This window comes from Gossypium raimondii, chromosome 13 (genome assembly GCF_025698545.1).
Source record: "Gossypium raimondii isolate GPD5lz chromosome 13, ASM2569854v1, whole genome shotgun sequence".
NCBI lineage: Eukaryota > Viridiplantae > Streptophyta > Magnoliopsida > Malvales > Malvaceae > Gossypium > Gossypium raimondii.
Window position 1 is genome coordinate 44,920,751 of NC_068577.1, and position 18,685 is coordinate 44,939,435.

At 32.6% G+C, this 18,685-nt stretch overlaps 1 protein-coding gene across 1 annotated transcript; it reads left to right on the plus strand.

Annotated features, from left to right (window-relative positions):
- The first annotated feature begins 4,606 nt into the window (after positions 1-4,606).
- Positions 4,607-8,117, plus strand: LOC105782565 (tryptophan synthase beta chain 1). Its single transcript, XM_012607381.2, has 5 exons — positions 4,607-5,022; positions 5,835-6,191; positions 6,327-6,769; positions 6,862-6,956; positions 7,771-8,117. The coding sequence occupies exons 1-5, from the start codon at positions 4,660-4,662 to the stop codon at positions 7,944-7,946; spliced, it is 1,434 nt and encodes a 477-aa protein (XP_012462835.1). The 5' UTR covers positions 4,607-4,659; the 3' UTR covers positions 7,947-8,117.
- The last annotated feature ends 10,568 nt before the right edge of the window (positions 8,118-18,685 follow it).

The following is an 18,685-nucleotide window of genomic DNA, read 5'->3' on the forward strand; positions in this document are numbered from 1 at the left end:
TCTTGAATTTCTCAAATATTTATGTTTTAATTTTTTTTAAAAGAATAAAAATTACTTAGAATGTTAAATTTTAAAATTTTCATAAACACAACTAAAACCTAGTTAATCTCAGCAAGTAAACGTTTTTTAATGATTTTAATGTAACTTCCGAGATTCAGTCATAATGTCTAGGTAAGTTTGGGGCGTCACAAGATTGACCGCTCGTTCCTCTAAAGTCGATAGTAAGTCCCTCAATAGGAATGTTTTTCTGGCCCTCCTTCAGGTCTGACTCATTCTAATCGACAACTTTTTTCGACATCTAGAACAGTGCCTTCACAACCTAAGCTCAGATACCAACTGTCACGAGGTTAAGTCTCGTAATCCGTGCGACCTTAGGCGATTCATTCGACTCAAATGCACCTAAGCCAACCTAACTTCAAAAAGTGAGGATTCTTGCAGAATTTCTCCAATACACCAATTTATATAGAGAAGGCAACTCAAGCCAAAAGAATGCTCAAAAGAACAAAATAGCCATAGAAAAATAATACACGAAAGGTGTTTGAGTAAATGCTCTCAAAGAATTCTATTACTCTAAGTATTCATGATAAAATGGATGATTGAATAATTTACAACTGAGGGGGAGGCTCTCTATTTATAGCTTATCTCCCCCAAATTCAATGATCTAACTAAATTTACATTGATAGATGAAATGAAGCCTATCCCTGCAATTACGAGATTTACAAGATTTACACAATCAAATCAAATCAAATCAAATCAAATCTTTCCAAATATTATTTCCTTCAATCTTCTAAGATTAGTTTCTCTATTTACCAAGGTAGCTTAATTTTTCGTATCTACTTCATTTGGCCAAACAAGCTTCAAATAGACAAACTTCTTCATCGGTTCTTTAAATCGGGCCAGTTCTCGTGGTTCAAATGATCCCCATCTAATCGGTAAACCTCAATGAAATGCATTTTGTGCAGTGGTCATGGGCTTTGAATTGCGGCCCGTAACATAAGAACTTTCCTTTTATACAAAAACAAATTAAATTGTCTTTAATTTAAAATCAAATAAAGAATAAAAAATGTATAATTTTTCACAAAGGCTGACTTAGGTGGTTAAAAGTCAACAAATGGACAAGTGGCATTTTTTAATTGGGTGATATTAGTTTTATAATGTTGGTAGTAATAATATTTTATTATGTAGGAAAGTTTAATAAATTATAATTATTGATCAAACAATTGTGTTGTAAATATATAGTTCTTTGTACATAAAATTATCTTATAAAGATATAATTTTATATAAAGTTTTGTATAAAACAACACAATCCTATGAGAGGTTATCTCATTAAAAGATATATCCCTATGAAAGGGTATCTTATTGAAAGATACACCTAATGGATATCTACATTAAGGACTTTCCTATTAGTCATTTTACTATTCTACTTAGAGAATAAAGGGATTTGTTGTATCTTGGAGGCATTTTAAAATATTGAGGAAAGTGTTTTACACGTCTCAAAGTCATTATATTTAATTTTTGTAACACTATTCTTTAGTAAAAAGACTGTATATTTTCCAGTTTCTTGTGAATGAATTAAAGATACACTATAGTGGTGTAAATTTTTATATAAGTTCATATTATGAATTTAGCTATTTTGTTAAAGAAAAATCATTTAATTGGTTCTTTATCTTAAAAGATTAAAGTGATTGGTTTCTTTATTCATTTATCCCGACATCAAGTTGGATTAAAGTTATGAAAATAGAATGGTTGAAATATATGATTATGAGAATAAGAGTTATGGAAACAACCGATGCCAACAATTTCCTAGAAAAAGGAAGCAATGTCCAAAAACATGTTGTAAAATAGAAATTTGGACATGTTAGCTTATGAATTGATTACATTAGAGATTCAATCTCTAATTAAAGGTAATGAATGTGAGAGCAAATAATTTGGTTTGTTTAGTAGTACTACAATTAGAATAAGTTTCGACCCTATTATTAGACACCAGAAATGGGAATCCAACTTTTAATTAGTAACCTTTAATTTTAAAGTGCAATGGGTAAAAACAAATTATCATTATGTGTTTGTGATGCACTAGTAAAACTCATTCTAAAACAAGTTTAATGGAAACTAGTGCGATCCATTGCATATAGAGGATGAGTTTGAATACTCTTAACGAAATTCATTGTTGAATACTCTTAATGAAGTTTAAACATCTAAAGCAATTGAGATATTAAAGGAACTCTACCTATATAAACATAAGAAGTGGTGCCGTTTCAACAAGCTGAGGTAGGGTCTCTCTTGTAAATGTTTATTATGAACAAGATAAGCACATGACCGTATTAGTGCTAAAAGTGAACAACCTCTAACACTAACAACTTCTAATACTAGGAGTTGTGGTTCAATCATTAAACACCGTCAACTTCATTAGAATTCTAAAATACATTTGTTAATTGATGACTTAAATTGAGAGATATCATATTGTCTGCATAATATTTATGTGAAAAACTGTAAAGTTACCAATATTTTAAACTTAGGGGGATTGTTATTAGTTTATAATCCTAGTAGTAATAATATTTATTATGTAAAACTTCTAATAAATTATAATTATTGATCAAATAATTGTGTTGTAAAGACATAACTTTTGAACATAAATTATTTTATAAAGATATAATTTTATGTAAAGTTGTTTTATAAAATAACACAATCCTATGAAAGGGTATTTCATTAAAAGATATATTCATATGAAAAGGTATAGCATGGAAAGTTACACCTATTGAATATCTATATAAAGAACTTTTCTATTAATCATTTTTACTATTCTGCTTGGAGTATTGAGGGCTTAAAGTTTTAAGGAAAGTTCTCTACATGCCTCAAAGTCGTTATATTTTGTAATATTATTTTATTTTTCTTGTTTCAATTTTCCTATTTAAATTTTCTAACAGGTGATGCACATCTCGTAAAAAAACTTATGCTATTAGGGTTAGCTACCACAAGGTTGGACGAATTAAAAATATAGGTACCAAATAGGATAAATTAAAATTAAAGGTACCATACTGACAATTTTGTTAAAGTATAGGGATAAATCTTACCATTATCCCAAACAATTAAATCCATTGAAAAGGGTAATTATTCTATCCATTGGCAGTGGAGTAAAAAAAACTCTAAAAGCATATTTAGGATGATGCCAAGTGCCATTTTTAATTATTTTTATTACACTATAAAACAAGTGACATTATCTTAAACCCGCTTGTAGAGTTTTTTTTTATTCCACTGGCAATGTATAGGATAATAATCTCCATTGAAAATGGTTTAATTATTTACACATGTTTGATATTCCAAAATAAAATAATTTGATATAATTTTTCTATAAAAAGTATGAAAAATGATAGGTAGATAAAAGCTACTTAATTTAATTCAATTTTATTTTATTTATTTTAATATTATATTATCATACAAAATTTTACGTTTAAAATTGGGCTTTTGAATATGGTAAATATTTAAAATTAAAGATAAAATGTAATATATATATTTTCTAATTTAAAATCAATATATAAAAATAATCTAATTATATTCTAGAATTAATTTGAGAACTATATTAGACAAATTTTATAGCTTAAATTCAACAATTAAATCTTCAATACTTAATTTTTCCCACATTTAATTTTTCAACATTTAACTTTTCAAATTATCAAGCAAAACTTTAATTGTTACCTCTGTTAAAATTCTTTTGTTAAATTCATTACTATAACATTTCAAAATTAATATATATATATATATATATATATATATATATATATATATATTCACTTGATAGTGATGTAACAAAAATAAAAAGTTTGAAAATGCTGATGTAAAATTTTCTTTTGAAAACTTTCATTAGAACTTATCATGACAAAATAATTTTCTTAAGAACAGTGTTCTTAATAAAAATGCCGTTAGCATTGTGGTTGAAATAGTTAACAATATTAACCATTTAAACTAATTAATGACATTATAAAAGTAGAGATTAACTTATGTAAAAAATTAAAGCATAGGTGATAAAAACTTTAGTAATGCAAATGACAATTTTAAATCCATTAGCTGTTTTTTTAATAATATGTGAGAATAAACAAATTGTCATAGCATCACATATACGATAATATATTTGTCATATTAAATTTTAAAAATAAAATAAATTGACTTAATAAGTTTAATAGTTATAATTTGATCGAACTAAAATTTTAAAATTTAAAATTAATTAAAATATAAAAATTTGTTAATAAATTATGCGTAGGAAAGCTGATCAAATTATAATATAAATTTAAATTTAAATATTAAAAAATTAAAATTTAAACATAATAAAAAACAAAACTGAAATTAAATACGTTGTAAAGGAACAAGTTAAATACATGCGTCAATAAAAGGACCTTCCTTGTATTTATATATGGACATAGATGGAAGCCCAAAATTTTTCCTTATTTAAAAACTTTTTTTCCAATTCTTTTCCCCATTTTTATCATAAAAAGAAGCCAATTGAAAACTTCCAATTATAGGAAAATTTCAAAAGCCAATAATTTGCCACGTCATCTCATACCAAATCAATTTTTGTCTTAACTGGGCCCAGCACTTTTTTAAATATTTTTGTCCCGTATCTCTCAGAAAGAAAACAGTCCACCCAAATAAAGCCCTAAAATTGAAATGCCCTCGAATATGGCCGCCACCGCCACAAGCACCGCCACGTTCCGTCTTGGCAATCCCCTTTCCTCTTCCTCTTCCTCTTCCTCATCCGTTTACTCCTCCAAGAAATTGCCTGTCAATTTCAGAAAATTTGCGCTTCAGACGTCGCCTGTGAAAAGCTTTTCTGTTTCTTGTACTCTAACTAGAAAACCAGTCCCAGCTGCTCCGGTTTCCATGGATTCGGACCCGAACGAATGGCAACGACCCGACTCGTTTGGTCGGTTTGGCAAATTTGGCGGCAAATACGTTCCCGAGACCCTAATGTCTGCCCTCTCTGAGCTGGATGCGGCTTTTCATTCCCTCTCCAAAGATGAAAAATTCCAGGTTATTTTCGCAATGGCTCCACTATATATACACATTTCTATTCGTATTTAATTATGAATATGTTTCTGGAATAGTTGAGTCAAGGTCTTTGTGTGTGTGTCTTACTAATAAGAATTTAGTTTGGAATTGGTCTTTTACAAAGAATTTGTTCTCAATAAAAATAAGAAATTGAAAATTTGTCGACTTTGATTAAAAGAAGAAAATCTATTTATTTTTCTTTTGTTGTTGATTACATTTCTTGAATTTGAAAATGATTGTTCTTTTTCATTTTATTTAGATTTTGATTGTAATTTTGATATCGACTGTCATTCTCATTGAAAAGGACAAAATATCATTATTGTTCTAAAGCTCAAAATTTCTTTTGATTAATTAGTTAAAAGAAATCCTTACATTTTTTTTGATGAAAAAATAAGGCTCATGAAATTGCCTTCTTATACAACTCAACCAATGGAGTTACCACACATATTCCTATCTGTACTAACAAGCCTTACAACATCAGGAGAAGGTTCTTCAAGCAAATGAAGCTGGAGATTATCCTTAAATGCCGATAATGATTAAGTAAATGATTCATTATATGTGACATTGACATTACTCTTTAGCCTTGTTGGCTCATATTTAAGCAATCTGTAACCTTTTTCATAATTTATTTAAAATTAATAATTATATAAAAAATTCGCGAAGAAAAGTGGTAAGTAAACAGAGCTTGTAAATAATTTTAGCCTTGAAATAATAATAAGAAAAATCCCTTTCAAAGAAAATTTATTTTTATGCTGAAAGTGGTGATTTTGAGGAATAATGTTTATGATTTGCAGGAAGAATTAGCTGGGATTTTGAAAGACTATGTTGGTAGGGAAAGTCCACTTTATTTTGCAGAGCGGCTGTCTGAACATTACAAGCGACCCAATGGTGAAGGGCCAGATATATACCTTAAGAGGGAGGATCTTAACCATACTGGTGCTCATAAGATCAATAATGCTGTTGCTCAGGCATTGCTTGCTAAACGTTTGGGAAAGAAACGGATTATTGCTGAAACTGGAGCTGGTCAGCATGGAGTGGCAACAGCTACCGTGTGTGCACGGTTTGGTTTGCAGTGCATTATTTACATGGGCGCTCAAGATATGGAAAGACAAGCGCTTAATGTTTTCAGAATGCGGCTTCTTGGTGCAGAGGTAAATGGTTAACCAATGATACATCATTTGTTATACGTTGTTACTTAGAGTATAGCTCTGTATCACCTTCTCTCTGGATTGGCTGAAATGCTCTTTTTGTTTTTCAAATTTGACATTATATCATTTACCATATAGGTTAGAGCAGTTCACTCGGGTACGGCAACACTAAAAGATGCTACATCGGAAGCTATCCGGGATTGGGTGACTAACGTGGAGACAACTCATTATATTTTGGGATCTGTTGCTGGCCCACATCCATATCCTATGATGGTGAGAGAGTTCCATGCAGTGATTGGTAAAGAAACAAGAAAACAGGCCCTGGAAAAATGGGGAGGGAAACCAGATGTATTGGTTGCATGTGTTGGAGGAGGTTCAAATGCTATGGGACTTTTCCATGAGTTTGTTAATGACAAGGATGTTAGGTTGATTGGTGTAGAGGCTGCTGGTTTTGGTGTGGACAGTGGCAAGCATGCTGCTACTTTGACCAAGGGGGATGTGGGAGTTTTGCATGGAGCTATGTCCTACTTATTACAAGATGAAGATGGGCAAATAATTGAACCCCATTCCATTAGTGCAGGGTAGAGAAATTATATTGAATTTGTTCATTTTTATGTGGCTTGGTTTATTGTGCTTTGAATAACTTGGAAACCTTTTTGTTCTGGCTATACAGCTTGGATTATCCTGGGGTTGGACCAGAACACAGTTTTCTGAAAGACGTAGGGCGAGCTGAGTACCACAGTGTCACAGATGAAGAAGCATTGGAAGGTATGAAACTACCGTCCAGTTGTTTTTGATGATTCATCTTATTGTATCTGATTGTGAGTACTGCTTGTTGTTTGTTCTTGTAAATGAAAATGATTATCTGTAGAGCCACAGCATTCCATTCGCCTTTTATGTATGTATATTTATTTGCCCTATGTTTGTGGCATCTTTAACCTTAACATGCTGCATGTCTCTCCATGTTAGAAGATTGGTTGTTGCTTTCTCTGGTTACTTGGAAATTTGAAGCTTTATCTGTAGGTCCTTGTAGACCGTAAAGTTTCATGAGGACTGGAACATATTCCGTAGCTTTCAGTTCTGGTTTACGTAATTTTCACCTTGGTTCATTAATCATCCAATGCATCCTCCACCTCCTTTTCTCATCAGTTCATTTTTAGTTCTCCATGAGCTGTTGATTTATCACTTTCTCCTTCAAAATTGTTTTGACCGATGGCTATATGCTTAAAATGTTCTCGAAGGTGGACAGGTTTCTCTTGCATCTTTCTCTCATTTTATACAGATACACGCACTTAAGATATCGAGTAACCTGTTGTCTTTGAGTAATAGTCAAACTTTGCACGTTTACACATTAGCAACACTGTTTTTTTTGGGGAGATGCTGGATATTGTCTACCTTATGGTTCCTTTAACTTATGCCTTCTCAAATATCTTTAGAAAAAGTCAATAATTCAATGGATCAGCTTCTTTGCACTCTTATATCGACATTTTTGGTCACCTTTTATCACCTATAGTACTATTTTTAACCGATTTCATCGAACTTTTTATATCTCGTTGTTGTCATTTTCTTACTAAATAAGCAGCTTTCAAGAAATTATCTCGACTGGAGGGCATAATCCCAGCTTTGGAGACATCTCATGCACTGGCTTATTTGGAGAAGCTGTGTCCTACTCTACCGAATGGTACCAAAGTTGTGGTTAACTGCAGCGGCAGAGGCGATAAAGATGTTCAGACTGTGATTAAGCATTTGCGGGTATGATTACGTTGTTTTTCGTGGAAATAAATGGTTGCCCCTTCTTTCTACAACCATGCTGTCAGTCTTTTTCTCTGTTTCTTTATATGTACCAACTACTTCCTTCGTCAAACATTTGTATGGAAATCCTTCTGCCAACTTATGATAAAACAGTTTAGGGCCTTTAGGCCTGCTCTATGGTACAGTTAGTTAATTTTTTTTCTTTTAGAATTATTTTCTTCAAAGAAAGTAATTTCCACATGCAGTTGGAAAGTTAAAATATATATATATGTATGTGAGAGAAAACAACTTTTTAGATATAAATTAAGGTGATAAATTGAAAAACAAGTATCGAAAAACTGTGTTGAAAATTAAGTAAACTTTAATTATATTGTTTGATAAATGTAATTTTAAAATTTTATGGGTAAACTCTTCTAATGTTTAAGGAAATAATATAAAATAAAATAAAATAATTGAAAAAGTTCTTCGTTTAAGTAATTCATGGGTTTTTACAAGAATATTATAAAAAATAAAAATTTACAAAATATTATAAATTTTTTTATTTATCAAAATATATAAAAAAAATTTATTTACTAAAATATATAAAAAAACAAAAAAAAACCTGCAAAAAAAAGTCAGAACGATGTGACAATTAACTGGTCACGCCAATGGAATTGGCGGCACCAATGGTGCCAATACCATTGGCGGCGCCGATTAATAATAGGGGGTCGGTGGTGGGGGCAGAAGGGAGGAAAGAAAAGAAAGAAAGAGAAAAAAGGAAGAAAGGAGAGGAAGAAAGAAAAAGAAGGAAAGAAAGGGAAAGGAGAAGAGAAAAAAAGAAAGAAATAAGAAGAAGAGAAGGAAAAGAGAAGAAAAAGAAGGAAAGGAGAAGAGAAAAAAAAAAGAAAAAGAGGAAGGAAGGAAAAAAAGAAAAAAAAAAGGTAATTTTATTTATAAATTTAATTTTTTGTAATATTTGTGTATTTAAAATTTATGTTATTTCATTATAGTTATTTTATTATTTTATTTAGCATATATATTTTATGAAATATGTTTAGAAAGAAAAATAATGGTATGTACATTGTATGTTGATTAGGAATTTTTTATGAAATTTATTTAGGAATTTGAAATTAAAAGTTTAGGAAAATAACATTAAAAGTAAAATGACAAAGAAGTATGTTTAAGAAAACATAAAATACGAAAAGAAAAAACGAGAATTGTATATTTATCGAAAATAATAAAATGCGGAAAAATGTGAAAAATGCACATGTAATAGATTTCAAACATAATAAATTGAAATAATGTAAAATTATAAAATAAAAATTACGATATTCTAAAAAAATAAAATACGGATAAAAAATACGAACAAATGGCAAGTAAGAGTGTATTAGTAAATTTTTAAAAAATTCAGAAATAATTTATACAAATAATTGAAACAAAATGTAATGAAATAATATAAAATTATAAAATAATAATCTGAAAATAATATAGTTTTATTGAAAGTAATAAAATCGGAAAAATAATAATACGACCAAATGATAGGGAAAGGGTTTATTATGCTTTTTAGCAAAATATTAAAAAAATACCAAAATTTTATAAACTTTTCTTTATTTACCAAAATAATAGAGGAAAAAAAGGTGATGTAGGGAAAAAAAATGGTGATGGAGGGGAAAAAAAGGCGGCACAAATATGTGGCTAATTACCTTTTAATCGCTGCTTATTTATTATTTTCTTTTATTCTCCTTAACACACTAAATTAATAAATTTCAAACATGATGCCTTTGAAATAATGTAAAATTATAAAAGACTAAGTTTATGATATTTTTAAACTAATAAAATGCGGAGAAAAAATACGAATAAATGGCGAAGTAAGAGTGTATTACTAACTTTTATAAAATTCAGAAATAATTAATACAAAATATTTCAAAGAAAATGTACTGAAATAATATAAAACAATAAAATACGAGAATAATATATTTTTATTTAAAGTAATAAAATCGAGAAAATAATACGAGCAAATGGCAGGGGTAATGTAAAATTTAAATAACACACTAGAGTAATAAATTTCAAACATTATGCACTGAAATAATGTAAAATTATAAAATTAGAAATTATGATATTTTTTAAAGTAATAAAATGCGAAGAAAAAAATACGAATAAATGGCCGAAGTAAGATTTATTTACTAACTTTTTTTTTTCAACTTGCAGGCATCGCAATGGCTCAATTGATACGAACCGATATTAGACACATATTTGATGCGGCTAATAACGTGGTGTGATTTATTATTTGTTAATCAGGAGTTCTATTTATTTAAAAACGATATACGCAGTATATACAAATAAATTATGTTATCGTGATATTTTTTCTATAATTTTACACTATCAGGACTCATTCCGAGTATTAAGGGGCCGTGTCAGTGCTTTAAAGATAGCTCCGGATGCACGATTTATGCCGTACCTGGAGCTAGCCGGATTTGGGTCAGTAGCGATGATCCGGTCCTCGGACTTGCGGTTTGATTTATTATCTGCGCTAGTCGAGCGGTGGCGTCCGGAGACCCATACTTTCCATTTTCCGTGCGGGGAGTGCACGGTGACCTTGGAGGATATTGCAGTGCAGCTTGGGCTCCCAATTGGACGGAGCCCCAGATGAAGAGTATCTTCATTCACGGATCCGGCTGCAGTTTGCTATCAACTCCTAGGAGAGTCACCAGAGGATGGTGATAAATATTTTTCCGGTATAAAATTTACATGGCTAAAAGGTAAAATATGTGGATTATCAGCGACCGCCAGTGAAGGTGAGATGATGTGCGCTGCTCGAGGTACATCATGCATGATAGGGGCAGTACTCATGCCTGATGTAAACGGCGACAGTGTGCATTTGTCATACTTGCCCCTGCTAGCTGATTTCTCCACTGCTAGATCGTACAACTGGGGTTCTGCTGTTCTAGCAACGCTGTACCGGGAGCTTTGTCGGGCGACAGAGCCGCAAGTTAAAGACATCGGCGGATGCCTTATACTGCTGCTGTCATGGGCGCTTTATCGGATGCTGTTTTTGGCACGCGTTAGTCACCAACCCTATCTGTATCCACTGCCACTCAGGTGATAAAAATATTACAAATTATCATTATTTGTCCCGAATAATATATATGGCAATGTTACCAACCCTAAACCGAATACTTATTTTTGTAGGTGGACGACCCGTCCAGGCATCGGGAAGTCGAGTGATGTCCCGATATATCGCCTCAGGATTGAACAGCATGCCCGGGAAGGGGTAAGCTGCTATTCTATTATTAATGACATCTATTCTATTTCTATATCTTACTCACATGTTATCGGTCTAACTCGTTACAATGTTATTACTCATGCAGTTTATATGGATGCCATATCGGAGGCCGGAAATTACAAATGTTGTACCCTCGTCCGCACTCATTGATTCCCACATATGGTGTACTAACACACCAATAATAAATTTCAACGTCGTCGAGTAGTATCACAGCGACCGGGTGCTTCGGCAGTTTGGGTGCATCCAACCTATCCCGGATCCACCGTGTCAGTTGGGGGATGATCACGGCTTGACAAAGAGAGGAAGAGTTCAATTGGACTGGGGAATATATCACCGGAAATACGTCGCACTGTGGAACGATCGATTGCGCCGAATTCCTCAGATGGTTATGGCTACCGACCATCAACCATCATCGGAGTATGCACAATGGTACCATAGCTGCGGGAAGCCGTATTTACTTGGAGCGTAATCGATTGTTATCCCCCCTACGTGTAGCAAGTTTGGGGATCAGACGCAGCGAGCGCGCTGGATGCAGAGCCGATGGCATATTATTCTCCGCAACAGGCAGAGCCTGAGCAGAACCCCCAGCCAGACCCCGGACAATCACAGTTAAATATGGATTCACATGGCTATCATCCGGATTCGGTGGGCGGTGAATATTATCCGAGCTTCGCACAGGGCGAATACGCCTACGACTTTGAACTGTTTGGATCCCCCCGGCCGCAGTACGGCATGCCCGGCCCGTCCGACATGTATACGCAACATTATAAGACTCATGATGGTTCAAGTTCGTCGGCGGCGAACGAGCAACATAACCTTTCCTTTACGTTTTCTACGCCCCCACCTGCGGACGATGAGGATGTTAGTCGTCGCCCAGGCCGTGAGCGTCGACCTCCACGTAGGTATACCCCCCGGACAACACCATCGAACCATCAAATTTAGGGGTTTAATGCACTTTTTCCATAAACCGCATATTTGTATTTTAGTTATTGCTTACTTCTGAATTTGATGTATAAATATCCATTGCCACGACTTTTTTCATTATATTAAAGCTCAATCAAATGATGAATGCCTCTATTTTCGATATAGTCTTAATAATTCCACAACGCTCACATGGTTTTTTTTAACATTAAAATGGTAATGTTACAATTTGGATACAATTTAAGCGAGCATAAGCCGAATAAAAAAATGGATATAATCTTAAAATTACCTTTTATAACAATATACATAAATATTTTATAACTTTAGCTCAATTTTTCCCCGGTCCCGACGACTACCCGACATGAAAGTTTCGGTTAGGGCATTTATTCCGGCTATGACCACTTAACCTACATATTCCACAATGCTTTCCGTCAGATTTCTCCCTAATGTCCATCTCATTACGGATTCTGCTTGACTGCGGACGACCCCTTGGATTCCTCCGTAGCCCTGCGTCTGGGAGAAGCTCGAAAGTGATCGGCGGCACCTCCCACGTAGATAGGTCCGGCAGGACGGGGAACTCATTCTCCCAGACACGCAATGTGCGCTCCAGCGTGTACACATCATCGACATATTGTTCAGCATCAAGGTTGACTTTAGCACACGCCGCCACGACATGCGCGGGGATAATGAAGTGTTTGAACTTCACCTTTTCACCGCCTGCATTAGGAGATCAACTCCGTATGGCCTAGTTCGACGACCGATGTTCTCAGTAACTCAAAATGTTTCCAGTCGTCGTGAATATATTTCCACGTTCATTGACCTCGCTAACCGACGATTTACGACCATTGCATCCCTCACATGTTCGACAAACACATGCCCCGCCTGAATCTGGTCGACTTGCTGCCCCCCATTCTTGTCATCAATGTAGCCAACCTGTAGAAAGTAGTAGAAAATACAGATGCAATCGGAAGATGACGTGTTTTCAACAAGACAGCGTTGATCCCCTCGACTAAGTTTGTGGTTATGTGGCCATAACGAAAGCCCTCGTCAAAACTTTGAGCCCACTGTCACGGCTCCATTGTGCGCAACCATTGCCGGAAAGATGTGTTTGTCTGCCCCTCCATGTCACTCTCAAGTCGGTTCATTCTTTGCCGGAAAATATGTGGCTCTAACTTGTACGCTGCATACGTATTCCCGAAAAATAAGTTCTAGTAAGTCGATAACATCAAACATTACAACTTAGATTGCAAGGATAAGGTTATCATTTACCCATTGCCACGACTTGTCTCTTCCAGTCTGCATTCTTGTAATCTTTATGGAAGTTTGACGCAATGTGACGAATGCAGTAAACGGATCTCCATGGCACACCGGAATGCCTAATAACTGCAATTAAACCTTTCCCTCTATCGGAGATGATGCAAATGCTATCGTTCCTAATAACATACCTCCGCAAATTTGTGAGGAAGAATTCCCAAGACTCCATGTTCTCTTTATCTATGATAGCAAATGCTATCGGGAGCACGTTTCTGTTATCGTCTTGCGCAACTGCAAGAAGCAGTATCTGTTTATATTTTTCATACAATCAGGTCCCATCCACTTGCACAAGTGGCTTGCAGTGGGGAAATGCCCTCACACATGGATCGAACGTCCAGAACATCCGACGGAAAATCCTTTTTGCCGGCTGTAACTGCACATCCGGGCCGTAATATGGACTTGTCTGCAACTCAATCACAGTCCCCGGTACGTACTCCCGCATAGCAGCTATCCAACCTTGAAGCTCGTTATACGACGAATCGTAATCCCCATATAGTTGCTCCATCGCCATCTGTTTAGGTACCCATGCCTTTCGATATGAGACTTGATACTGGAATCGTGGTTGCATTTCCGCAATGAGTACCGAAACTCTAATGGTCGGCATATCCTTCACCATTGGCATGATACACGTACAAATAGTTTTCGAATCAAGTTTTCTATGATCTTCTGTCATACGTGTTGATGTGCATATATGAGGACCAACAAATTTTCGTATCTCCCACATCGAGAACTTCTAATGAATGCAAATGACGCGTAATTGCGACCTTCCACGCCTTCCAACACTCCCCAACATATATTGTCGGAGTAGAGGCGGAGACTTTGTAATCCACCGATATCTTCATCTTGCATCGTTTAATGGCATATACACACTCTTCTTTGGTGAATCTACGCCTATGAATAACTCATTATCATCGGATGTTACGGCCCCTTGAGAATGAACTATTTGTGGTACTCAAAACTCGAGATACATACGCTGCGTCGGGGTCTATGAGCGACATGTGTGGCCCAGGATTAATGTGTATCTGTCGCCGCATCGCTCGCCCCCGACCGAAGAAGCGTTAATGCCTTCATCGTTGTTGACATCTTCAGCATCAATATCATCAGGTACATCGTCCACATCGGGATCAGCGTCACTATCGACCTCTTCATCCCAATGATCGCCACCACCTTCTTCTTCGCCGGCACCTTCTTCTTCACCACCAACCATGTTAACATCGGGTGTAATATTCAGGTCGATACCAATCCCACCCATAGTTGATTCACTATCAACATATGATATTGGAGCCACCATCCGCGGTTCTTTAGCCCCGTCTTCTTCATGCATTTTGCTCCATACCGACTAACTCAGCAAATAAGTAAATCGGTGCATTCTTCTCACTCCCATTCCCACAGTAGAGATCGACCATTGTCTCCACGTCTTCGTCGTCTACAAGTTCCTTTTCAACGAATTTGACCGGATTTGTCGAAACTGGAAACTTGTAGAAAATTTTTGATATCCTTCTCCCACAACGTCTATGGATTTTTGCATTAATCCTTGCCTTCATTTCATCGAACGATACATTTCTATTAAATCTCATTGCTACTTGTTGCCGACATTCAAATACACATCCAACACTCGTTGTCAATATGACTCCATCGAAATAAACGCATACAAGAAACTTAGCATCCATCTTCAATATTTAATATGTCAAAAAAAAATCTCATAAAAAATCTCGAACGGTAACTGAATTACTTAAAAAAAATTTATACTCAAAATAATACACAAAATAATACACACTAAAATTATTAATTTTATACTACGAATAATATTAATAATTTTATACTCAAAATAATACACACTAAAATTATTAATTTTACTAAAATAATAACTAACTAACTAACTAACTATAATAATAATACTAGTTTTTACTAACTAGTTTATTTTCGTAAATAAAATAATAAGTAACCATAATAATAATACTAGTTTTCTACTAACAATAATATTACTATGTAACATTCAATTTTCAAGAGTGTCGAATAATGATTTAAGATCACTAAATTTGATGAAAAAGTTAGAAAAATTTATTAATTAATAATTATAAGTTAAGTGTGCTTTTAGAAATATTTTAGAATTAGTGAATTTTGTGATTTAAAAGAAATTATTAGGTAATTGGGTCAAAAGCGAGGTATCGAGACTTAGATATTATAAACTAAGTCGTAAATATTTTTATAAATATTTACGTAAATATTTTATAAATATTTACGGAGTGTCATTAAGGTAGTATTAAAGTTTAGTTAAGAAATTTTAATGTTCGATGGTTAATTGATTAAAAGGACTAAATTGCAACAGGAGTAAAAGTTTAATTATAGATTAAAGAAAAGTTAAAAGGACTAAATAGGTAAATATGCCAAGTCCCATAAATGAGGCGGCATATGCATGATAAAATGTGAGATTTTTTTAAAGTATATTATTATTTTATTATATTGTAAATTATATTTATTATATTATATTATTATATTTTAAATAAATAAAATTGTTGACAAATGTATGGTGCATATGATGACATGTGGAAAAATGAAGTACATATATTAGTAATGATTACATATTTACTTATTATTTAAGTAAGTAATATTATATTATTATTTTATTGTTATTATATTAAACTAATTAAATAAAAGAAATAAAAGATAGAAAAGAGAAATGGAAACAGAATAGGCAAACGAAAACAGGGGAGAAAGGAAAGAAAAAGAAAAAGGGAAGGAAAGGAAGAAAATTTGGGATTTCAAGATTTTAAGCTCAATTGGTAAGTTAAATTAAGTCATTTTCTTATAATTTTTGAGTTTTGGTATCCTAGAACAAAGTATTATTGGATTTATGTTGAAATTTTGGAAGTTATTATATTTCTAGACATTGATTATGTTGAATAAATGAAAGGATTAAGGGTTAAATTGATTAAATTTCAAGTTAGAAGTTAGTAAAAGGTTGATTTGTAAAATAAATTATAGGCTTTGAATTAATAGGGACTAAATTGAGAGAATTTCGAAATTATGGATTTATGGTGAAAATGAAGAGTTAAAGTGAATTTATAGTAAGAATTAAGAGAGAATATGGAGTTAGATTGGAAAAATAAAATTAGTATTGATAAGGGATTAAATTAGAATTTAGGTAAAGTTTAGGCATAAATGGAAATATTTTAATGAAATTGTGTATTAATGATTTTTAATTGTTTAATTACGTAGCTAATGTCGTGCAAGAGTCATTGTCCGAGAAAGGAAAGGGGAAGGTGAACAAGGAGTGACTCGAGAAAATTTACGGTTAGTATTACCATAATTCGAATTTAATTATTAATTGTTAAAATTTAAATTAATATACATGATAAGCAAATTGAGGTAAGAATCATGATTGAATTAAATGAAAAATACATATTGGTATTGAATTTATTAATAGTAATTATTGTTGAATTTTAAATAATATGTTTAGTAAATAAAAATAAGGTGAATATCGATATTGAATTAAATGATATTGAATTGTATGCGAATTGAATGAAATTAAAATGAAGTATGAATAGGTATGAGCATTTGATGGTATCTTGATTGAAAGGTGAAAATGTATTGAATTAAATTGTGATTAAATTGGAATTGAAAGTATGAGAAAGTGATTGAATTGAAATGTGATTGAATACCCTATTAACTTATCGGACTAGATTGGATACAAATGGCATGCCATAGGATTTGTGATGTGATGAGGAGATTTGTAGCTCGGCCGAGAAGATGATTATGTTATTATATGCTTGGTTTATCGAAGAGGCATTTAATGCCTTATTGGTGTGTTTGGGAGGATATGATATATCGATTGTGTTATGGAGGGTTTATATTTATTTCGGTGTGTTTTGGTTGGATATTCGGTGTGTTTGGGTGGAATCCAGCGATTCATGAGTCCGAGTCAAGTTAATAGAGGCAAATGAAATAAATTCTTGATAAAACTAATCTCGAATGATATAGTATATGTGAAAAGTGAAATTTGAAATAAAGAAATAAGAATGATATTTATATATATAAATAATTGATAATATTAAAAGATTTAATTGTTTATTAGTAGTGATAATTGTAATGAAATGTATGAACCATGGGTTCAAGAAATAGATAATGATATAGTTCATGAACTGGTTTTGGTAGTATGAGATAATGTAAAAATCTAAGTGAAGAAAAGCAAATTAAAATAGCTATTGTTGAGAAATGAGAAGTGAAAATAAAATAATTTGAAATAGTGAAATAATATGTGAATTTAATTGAATACAAGTTATTGAAATTTATTTATGGATTTAATGTATCAATTGAGTGTTAAAAGATTATAAGTGTAAAATTGATTATAAGCTGAAGCGAATCAATTAAAAGATAGTTATTATTATTACTGTTGTTGAAACAAGTTGATTTAATGTATTAAATGTTTATTGAAAGATTAATGGTATAAATTGAATTAAGAAATAGTGTATGAGTTAATTTGAATACAAATTTTATAAAATTAGTTATTATTATTATTGAAACATGTTGGTCTAAATGTTTAATTTGATTATTAAAAGATTGAAAAGTATAAATTGAATATAAATAGAAATGATAATGAATGAGTTGATAAATTGATTGAATTTGTATGAATTGGAATGAATTATTAGAATGAGATGTCGAAAAATCCAATAGAATTGAGATAGTGAAATAAGGTATGAATACAACTAAATACAAGATTTGAAATATTGCTTCTTGTTATTAATTATCGGGTTGATTTAAAGTACGAGAAAATGTATTGAATAATTGTAGACATAAATTTAAATGTATATAATTTATCGATTAATGTTATTAATTTGAATTATGGTAATACCATTGAGTATTTCTATACTCAATGCGGTTGTCTCCGTCTTGTGAGTTAGTAAAAGCCGTTGTCCGGTCCAAGATCCGAGCAATCCGAACTCAGAGAAATTTTAGTGTTGTACCTTTGTTTGATAATGTGGCATGTACCTAGGTGATGTATAGGTTAAGAATAAAAGTTTTGTTATTACGGTTGTAGAATGATGTTTAAATTGGTTATAAGTATGAAATGGAACTAATATGACATATTTGATACAAGTATGCTATATCTGCTATTTAATTGTGAATTAGTTATAAGTTTCTGATATGTCTGGTAATGCTCCATAACCTTGTTCCGGTGACGGTTTGGGGTTAGGGGGTGTTACATACTAAGTTACATCTTAATACATTAATAACATCTTAATACTAA

Excerpts from the sequence above, each read along its gene's own strand:
- LOC105782565 (XM_012607381.2), top strand. The coding sequence starts at position 4,660 with ATGCCCTCGAATATGGCCGCCACCGCCACAAGCACCGCCACGTTCCGT. Across the intron at positions 6,192-6,326 it reads TGCGGCTTCTTGGTGCAGAG|GTTAGAGCAGTTCACTCGGG; the intron begins GTAAATGGTTAA and ends TTTACCATATAG. Across the intron at positions 6,770-6,861 it reads CCCCATTCCATTAGTGCAGG|CTTGGATTATCCTGGGGTTG; the intron begins GTAGAGAAATTA and ends CTGGCTATACAG.